The sequence below is a fragment of the Brassica napus genome, chromosome C4 (genome assembly GCF_020379485.1).
Source record: "Brassica napus cultivar Da-Ae chromosome C4, Da-Ae, whole genome shotgun sequence".
Taxonomy (NCBI): Eukaryota; Viridiplantae; Streptophyta; class Magnoliopsida; order Brassicales; family Brassicaceae; genus Brassica; species Brassica napus.
The window spans coordinates 38,636,590-38,646,421 of record NC_063447.1 but is presented as its reverse complement, the minus strand read 5'-3'; the positions used below and the strand labels follow the sequence as shown (position 1 = coordinate 38,646,421).

General features: G+C 37.8%; 1 protein-coding gene across 1 annotated transcript; it reads left to right on the top strand.

The window, feature by feature from the left end:
• The first annotated feature begins 8,110 nt into the window (after window positions 1-8,110).
• On the top strand, window positions 8,111-8,888 carry LOC106390693 (protein YLS9-like). The gene is given in 1 exon segment (NM_001316076.1): window positions 8,111-8,888. A coding segment is annotated over 1 exon segment (627 nt). The 5' UTR covers window positions 8,111-8,186; the 3' UTR covers window positions 8,814-8,888.
• The last annotated feature ends 944 nt before the right edge of the window (window positions 8,889-9,832 follow it).

The following is a 9,832-nucleotide window of genomic DNA, read 5'->3' as shown; positions in this document are numbered from 1 at the left end:
TATTTGATCAGGTGAGACGGACAAGTTGACAGCCAAGTTTATACATGAACTAATATCACTAAAACCATATTCTACTTTTTCTTTAAACATCTATCTATCTACGTCATTAAAAGAAAAGTACAAAATAGAAATGCTATTTAGTTTTACGACTTATTTACACAGGATGTCACTAAGTAATTATTGGACCAATATTTAAATATACTTTGTATTTTTCTAATTTGATAAATCATTTCCTAAATTGGTCTTAAACTAAAACAATTACTTAATTACATTTTAATCCCACTAAAAAAGTACCTAATTCTAACATTCATCGTTTCTTATCTTTTTTAGAAAAATAAACAACGATAAAACATACCTAGCTTTTTTAAAAAATCAATTCTATAACATATAATTAAAATATAAATTAAATATATTATTTTATGTATATTTTTATATAAATAATATCCCAATGTAAACTCATAAATGTTGAAGATTATAAATATATAGCACAAGATTTTAAATAGTATATAAAAAAATTTACTATATATGACCATAAATTTTTGATCCATAAGAAAAATAAAAAAAAAGATTTGTATGAATGCACATGTCATATTCTAAAAATTTAGATGATACAATTAAGGGTTTACAAGACAAAATAAAATTAGTTAATATAAACTATAAATTATCAGGTTTAGAAATATCATATTAAATAATTATTTAATAGAGGTAAATTATAAGAATATATATATTATTACTTCTACAAATAAATATTTATTTATAAAAAGTTAAAAATAAACATACGCGCACCTGGGCGGATGTGTTTTGGTTAAACGTAAGGTCATCCAAAGAAAAGTAACTAATTAATTAATTTGTTGGGCATTTTTGAAGTATTAACCTCGACGGATTATATGATTAGCGTTATAAATCAATTAGTGGATGTCCATAACCGGCCCGGTCCATAACCGGCACATACACTTAGAGAGAGACGGCCCAACCTTAGAGAGAGAGAGGCGGCCGCGAGACTTGGAGAGGAGAGAGAGGCGGCTACAACTTGCCTATTTCCTAATTCGTTTATGTTTATGATTTGTAATATTTTCTATTATTGTATTTCTATTTATCTCTTTTGTAACACCTATATAAATGGAACACTTATTCATTAATAATATACAGAAACTTACAGTTCTAAATCCTTAAGTTTACAACACGTTATCAGCACGATAGCCTCTAACACCCTGAGCCTAAAACCAAATCGCTAAAACCCTAAATGAAAAGGAATCTGCCTCAGAACTTTGAAGAGGCCGTTCTCCCAAACCGTGAGGACCCAGAAAACGATCAAAATATCAAATCGAAGCCCTGGCCGAGACGAATCAGTCAGTGCAAACCGTTTGTCGATCTGACCATCAACGCGCCCTCACGCACAGATACAGTGCGCGCCGATTTGCTTTGGAACCCTAATCCGAACCCGACGATACCGACGAACCCTAATCCGTTCGCGACTCCGTCCCAGCTCGTGTCCACCTGATTAGCTCCAGCCCCAAGGCGTTCCTGATCCTAGACGAACTCAGCTCCATCCTACATCAAGGACAGCTCGCGTCCCAGCCAGCTCGCGTCCCGATCGTGTCTAAGCTCGAGGTTCATTCTTGGTGGTCCGGTTTCTACAAACAACTAAACTAAAGGTATTTCGAATTCTAAGAACATAATGAATCGAATTTGGTTGATTGTAAAAAATGAAACCCTAAAATATAATCTCTAAGATGAAAGCCATAGGATAATAGATCAATCCCTAAGCGAGTAAATCGAAGCTCTATAAGTTCGATCCCCAACCCTAAAAATCGAGATTGATCCATTGATCAATTAAAATCAGAACCTTAAAGGTTTTGAATCTCAAATCAAATCCCTTTGATCTAAGATCAAATTTTCGAAATCCCTAAACCCTAATTCGAAAGCTATTGATTAATTAAAACTGATTGATTTATTGATTGAGATTGAATTTGATCATCCTGAAATTGAAATTGCTTGTTAATAAAATCGAAACACTAAAATCCTAATTCTGAAAATCGATTTTGATTGTTTGAAATTAAACATTGATTGGTTGATTTGATCACCTAGAACTATTGTTAGGATTGTTCAAACTCGAATATGATTGTTTGGCTTGTTTAAACTAAAACCCTAATGACCTAGTTTAGATTATTTTAAAATCGAAATCTGAAACTACATATTAGGTTAAACTGTTCTAGACTTGATCATACTCGTGGCCGTGTGGCCTTGTTACATTCATACCATAACTTAATCACATTGATTGATTGCAATTACACTTAGAACTTATTCTAGGAATTGTGTTGAATTGAATCAAATAGTCGTGTGGCTTGATCTTTGCTTGGCCGATAGGTTTGCTTGTTTTCATTGCATCATGAACTGATAGAAACAAACCATGTTAGGATTGCAATTACACGACAAACTAAATGCATAAAAACGAACTAGTTTGCATCCATGGCCGTGCGGCTTGCTCATTGGCCGTGAGGCATAGATCTTGGCTGTGAAGGCTTGTTTGATTGTTTGAACATAAAACCCTAATCCGTTTAAACATTAAAAACTATTCCTAAAAGATCTAAAAATATTAATCTATAACTTCAGATGTCGAAAATCAACAACCTTGATTTCGCTGCCCTAAATCTATCTGGAGACAATTACCTTCAGTGGGCGCTCGATGCTAAGATCATCTTGAAATCCAAGGGTCTCGGTGAATGTATCACCGAGAACAATAATGCCAATGAAAAGGATCGTTACAGAGCCATCTTGATCATTCGTCATCTTCTAGCTGAGAATCTCAAAGATCAATATCTAACCATTGAGAATCCACTAGATCTTTGGACTGAATTGAAATCGAGATATGATCACCAGAGAACGGTGATCTTACCAAAAGCTCGGTTTGATTGGACGAATCTGAGGATCCAAGATTATAAGTCTGTGGAAGAATATAACTCTGCACTGTTTAAGATTGTTTCTAAAATGAAACTGTGTGGTGAAAGTATTACGGAACAGGATATGCTTGAGAAAACTTTTTCCACTTTTCATGCAAGCAATATGCTGTTTACAACAACAGTACCGAGAAAAAGGTTTCAAAACCTATGCTAATCTTATTTCTTGTCTCTTGCTCGCTGAACAGAACAGTGAATTACTAATGAGAAACAGTCAGATGAGACCACTTGGATCAGCTCCACTACCTGATGCACACGCTATAGAGGACAATAAAGAGTCAAACCACGTCCAAAGAAACGGCCAGCATGGCCGTGGTCGAGACAAATCGAACGGACATGGCCGCGATCAAAGATCCTTTGGCCGCGGGCGAGGAAATGGTCAAGACCATGGACGGGACCGTGGCTCATTTGGATGAGGCCATGGTCGTGGTCGTGGATCTTCTTTCAAACCCCAACACTCGACTAAATCAGAGAAATACGTGTGCCATAGATGTGGAATGAGCAATCATTGGGCTAAGACTTGTAGGACTCCCAAGCATCTAAATATCTAATTGACCTCTATCAAGAGAGTCTGAAAGGGAAGAATCCTGAAGCCCATATGACTTACCAAGATGATGAAAATGACTTCAATCATGAGAAAGACGATCTTATGGATTATGAAACTTCAGATTGTCTAAAAGACTGAAGATTGATTTCGACATTTGTAATCTAAATTTCTGTGTTCTTTGTTTTGGTGTTTTTCATTTCTATGTTTTCATTTTTTCGAACTTGTTTTATTAAAACTTAATAAAAAGAATGAATGAATTTATTAAAAAAACGCCAATATGAGTTTATAAATTGCGGGTATGGTACACATTAAGGTCTATGGCCAGATATGTATAAGAGCAAGCATTTAGATGCTTTATATTCACCCAGAGAAACCCATTGAGATTATAAAATATAGAGATATAAGAATGGTTTCCACAATGATACAATGGGCAAAAGGAAACAACAGTTCCTTCAGAGTTATGAAAATCGCCCAAGACCATATTAAGTCCTAAAGACTATACATGAATTCCCTATTGATCTAGACTATGCCAAGATCAGTATGATAGAGGCAAAAGTCATGGTAACCAGAATGGTTTACCCACGAAATTATACACTTTATGGCATGACCGGATTGGCCATCCTGGTCCAAAACGTGATGTGAAATTGATATTGGAAAAGGCACAAAGAGTTATCCCATAGAATCTCACGTGTGTAGCATGAACACAAGGGAAACTCATTAGGCCATGATGTCCCAAAGCACTTAAAGATTATAGTATGTCCATGAGGGGGCAGTGAGGACAAATCCGCACATGTCCATACTATATATAGCTTGGCTGAATCCTTTTATAAATCTGTATTGGCCATTACCCATAGGTCCAAACTCTCAGTCCAAGGCTTGGGGACACACGAATTTACATGCACCTTAACTAATAAGCATCAGACCATTTAAGTGAGCATAGATATTCTCATCTCAAATTTATTACGGGTCATGAGCCACACATATACCATCTTGAGATATTTGGATAAGCCACCACAAATATATGTGCCGTCTAAGATGGATCCTTGGAAGAGGTTGAGGATGGGGATATATGTTGGATATGAATCTCCCACAAATAATGAATTACCTTGAGCCAAATATGGGTGATCTATTTAATGGCCAAGAACACGGATTGCAAAGTTTAATGGATCCGACTATCCAACATTAGGGGGAGAAAATAATAAGCTGGTAAGAGAAACAAAATGGCATCGACCATCATTGTCTTGGCAAGATCCTCAGACTAAAGAATGTGAAATAGACGTCCAAAGATTATACATTTACAAAGCTAGCTAATCAAATGCCAGACATATTTGCTGACCCGAAAAAGAATGACAAAGTCATATATAAACCAGCTTGTAAAGCACCAACTAAATTGATGTCCAAGAGAGACACAGTCAAGTTGCTACAGAGTCTATACAAGATAGACCAATAAGTTCCAAAGATAAGAATCCTCGGAAACAAAAGAGAAAGGTGCATAGAATGATAAAACAAATCTGAGGTCAAGGAAACCATCCCAGACATAGAGATAAGGCCGGCCGGCTCTAAGGTACAGGTACCAAACAATGTAGCTTGGGACGCCAAGCTGAAAAGTATTAAAGGTCCTGATAATAATGAATCTCAATCGATTATATCATGTCTGGAACATAATGGAACACAATAAGGAATGTCGACATAAGATGATACAAGGTAGCACTTGAATTTATGAATATAAGTGAGGATCATGAACCCACGTCAATATAAGAGTGTGCACTCGTAGAACATATTGAATGGAAACGTGGAGTTAAATAGTTTAAAGAAGAAAGACGTATTTGGCCATATGATTAAGACGCCATATGATGTTAAAACCAGTGGATATAAATGGGTCTTGTGAGTAATAGAAATCGTGAGATATAAAGCTAATGTTGCACAAGGATTCTCACAAAGACCAGTAATAGATTATGAGGAGATATACTCCCATGTGGTGGATGCAACTACTTTTAAGATTTCTCATAAGTCTGGCTATATAAGAGAGAAAATTATACTTGCAGCAAACTGATGTAGTGACTGCATATTTATATGGTCCACTGGATAATGAAAGTACTAGAGGGTATTGAGCTGAAAGTACAGCAAGTTCTCGAGAACAATATTGATAATCATCGAAATATATGATCTGAATATCCTAGGAACCTCTGGATACAATTTCCCAAACGGTTGAATACCTTAAGAAAGAATTCGAGATGAAAGATCTCGGGAAAACAAAATTCTTTTTGGGATTACAACTTGAGTACATAAATGATGGGATCCTTGTGCATCAGATGGCATACACTGAAAAGGTACTCAAGAGATTCAATATGGCCGATTGCCATTCTCTGACCAAGTCCCATGGTCGTGAGGTCTCTCGGCCTGGACACTGACCCATTCCGTCCCAAGATGGACGATGAAGATGACCTAGGTCCCGAAATGTCATATCTCAGTGCCATAGGAGCTTTAATGTACTTGGCAACTCACACACGACCTGATATAAGCTTTGCCGTGAACCTACTATCTAGGTTTAGCTCCTGTCCGACCCAGAGGCATTGGAATGGGATCAAAACATGTTATTCGTTACCTGCAAGGAACGAAAACTTGGGTCTATATTATACTAACCATAACAAAGATGGTTTAGTTGGCTTTGCTGATGCTGGTTATTTATCAGATCCACATCAAGCTCGATCACAGACATGATATGTCTTTACACATGGAGGTACGGCCATATCATGGCGTTCCATGAGACAAACCATCGCGGCCACTTCATCTAATGACTCAGAAATCTTGGCCATACATGAGACCAGGCGCGAGTGTGTTTGGTTGAGGTCGATGACCCAACACGTCCGAGCTGATTGCGGGATGGCTGAGTGCAATAAGCCAACCATGATGTATGAGGACAATGCTGCGTGCATTGCTCAGCTCAAGGACGGTTACATAAAAGGTGATAGGACGAAGCACATATTGCCTAAGTTCTTCTTTACTCACGAGCTTCAGAAAGCCGGTGAGGTCCAGGTCGTCCAAGTACGATCCAGTGACAATTCAGCTGACCTATTCACCAAGGCACTTCCTACCTGCACGTTCAGGAAGCTCACGCATCAGATTGGGATGCGTAGGCTGAAGGACCTCCACTGAGGTTCACATCAGGGGGAGTAGTACGTGTTGTACTCTTTTTCCTTCATCATGGTTTTGTCCCATTGGGTTTTCCTGATAAGGTTTTAATGAGGCAACATTAAGCGTATTACAATCCCTGTATGGTTATGGCATCCAAGGGAGAGTGTTATAAATCAATTGGTGGATGTCCATAACCGGCCCGGTCCATAACCGGCCCATACACTTAGAGAGAGACGGCCCAACCCTAGAGAGAGACGGCCCAACCCTAGAGAGAGAGAGGCGGCCGCGAGACTTGGAGAGGAGAGAGAGACAGCTACAACTTGCATATTTCTAATTCATTTATGTTTATGATTTGTAATCTTTCTTATTATTGTATTTCCATTTATCTCTCTTATAACTCCTATATAAAGGGAACACTTATTCATTAATAATATCCAGAAACTTACAGTTCTAAATGCTTAAGTTTACAACAAGTAGCATCTTTCTCCAATGTTGTGTTGTACACATTTCATTGAATTTTTTGTTTTCTAAGATTTCCACGGCCTTGACTTTTTTTTCTTGCATTTTTTCCACAACTTACAATGTTTGTTCAATAATTTCATATCAGAACAAAAGAAAAAAAAAATTCAAGATTGGCAATTTGATACCATAATTTTTAACACCGACATGGCGACATCGAGTATGATATATGCATTGATGTAACCAGTAACCGTAGTATACTTCTGTTTCAACCCGGGAACATAAGCCGTCAATGCCGATTGCCGACCTTCCAATTTTACGTCCAACACTATAAACCATACAATAAGATAAAGGCAACATTTATTTTGTTTGAAAAACAATTCTACCAAACCCCAACCATAAAATGACACTTGTATATCACGAAATAATTTTCTTTATTAACAAAATTATAATCGCAGTATTAGAATATATGCACATGTGCCATGTTCTTGTTTCGACTAAATAATAATATCAAAACAATGAACACCAAAATAGACGCATTGTATTTTAACCGAATCAATCATGAGGGAAACTTTCATCATCGCAACAAATTAAAACAAAATTGATCCACCAGATAAAACTCCACAAAATGTCAAAAACCATGTCCCAAAAAAAAAAAAATCATCTCCACACATTTATTTTGTATTTCTTCTTTTGTTAAAGAGCTTGTTATTCTTTTTGGCCTTATAACAATTTCCTACCTTTCAGTCACACGTATAGTCAAATTGCCACAACGGTACTATTGCTACAAAAGATGGTGAAATAACTTATTGAAAAAGATTAGGTAAGAACTTAAATGTAAAAATAAATGTACAAAAGGTTCTTTCTCATAAATAAATCTACAGTCTAGAGACTAAACACAACACGCGTTACATAGGATGATCGGAGGGCATTTACACACAATTATAATATAAATATACACAACCATCTTTCTCACACATATTTTTTTCCTCCCATCATCACTAGTCACGACCAAACACAAAAAGGAAGAAATATATCATATATAGAGAGAGAAAGAAGCACAACAGTGGCAGAACCGTAAATAAAAGATGTCCAAAGATTGCGGCAACCACGGTGGTGGCAAAGAAGCAGCCGTCCGGCGAATCTGCGCCGCCGTTATAGCCTTCATCATAATAGTTCTAATCACCATCTTTCTAGTATGGGTCATACTCAGGCCAACTAAGCCAAGATTCATCCTCCAAGACGCCACCGTCTTCGCCTTCAACCTCTCGCAACCAAACCTCCTCACCACAAACTTTCAGATCACATTCGCATCTCGTAACCCTAACTCCAAGATCGGTATCTACTACGACCGTCTCCACGTCTACGCTACGTACCGTAACCAGCAGATAACTCTCAGGACAGCGATCCCTCCGACGTACCAAGGCCACAAAGAAGACAACGTCTGGTCTCCGTTTGTTTACGGAACCGCTGTTCCGATCGCACCGTACAACTCCGTCGCTTTGGGAGACGAGCAAGGTCATGGACTCGTTCAGTTAATGATACGTGCCGATGGGCGCGTGAGGTGGAAAGTAGGGACGTTGATCACCGGAAAATATCATATCCATGTTCGGTGTCCGGCTCTCATCAATCTTGGGAACAAAGCTGCTGGTGTTATTGTCGGTGATAACGCCGTTAAGTATACGTTGGTTACTAAATGTAGTGTGAACGTTTAGAACTTTGACGCCGTTAAGTTGCTTCTATCTTCTTTTTTATTATTATTATATATAATCAAATCATTTTCTATTTACTAAAACAAATTTTACCAAACTTCTTCTTCCACCAGCAGGATAATAAGCTTATTGTTGATTACTATAGAATAATTACAAACACGAACGTTGAAATTATTGGCGGATTGGCTCTAGTTCTTTGTGTTTATTTTGTATTTTCCTAATAATTTTACTGCTTCGTATTCATCAATAATCTTGTGACCGCATCGAAGATGTAACTCAGTAGGATTCGCTATTGAGTTATGAAATATAAAATATCTTTAGCAACAATATCAAAACTCTGAAGGGAAAGGCAGGAAGACAAGAAGGGCGAAACCGAAAGAAAGGCAGTGGGCAGTGGTTGACTCGAAACCTTAGGCAAACGCTGAGCAGGAAACAACCTCAAAGCTTGGTACCAAATCGGATTTTGCAACAGGGGAATGCAGTAAGGATCTTCCTCGCCAGAACGCCATCACCAAGCCTCGAGGAACACTTAGTGAGGCTTCATTTGGTGTTGAACCGGACTCTTCAGATGTGGAATCCTCTAAAGAAGAAGAAGAAGAAGGGGAAATCATGGAATATGAGGATGATTTTCGCGTTGTGAAAAAGAATTTTTTTTTCAAAGCTAAAGGGTGAAAGGGGCAAGGGCCCCCAACACGCCTGATTTATGTCGGCACAACTTTTTTGTTGGAACGTTCGCGGTTTTAATAAATATGGTCACCGGGACGGTTTCAAAAAATGGATTAAGGTAAACAAACCTATTTTCGGAGGGTTAATAAAAACCCATGTCAAGCAATCGAAGAGGAAGATGTTTGTAAATGAGTTACTTCCTAATTGGTGTTTTGAGGATAATTACAGTTTTTCGGATCTTGGTAAGATATGTATTTTATGGCACATGTCTGTTACTGTCTCAGTGGTTCACAAGTCCCTTCAGATGGTCACTTGCGATGTCACTATTCCGGGTCAGCCACCTTTCTTCGTCTCTA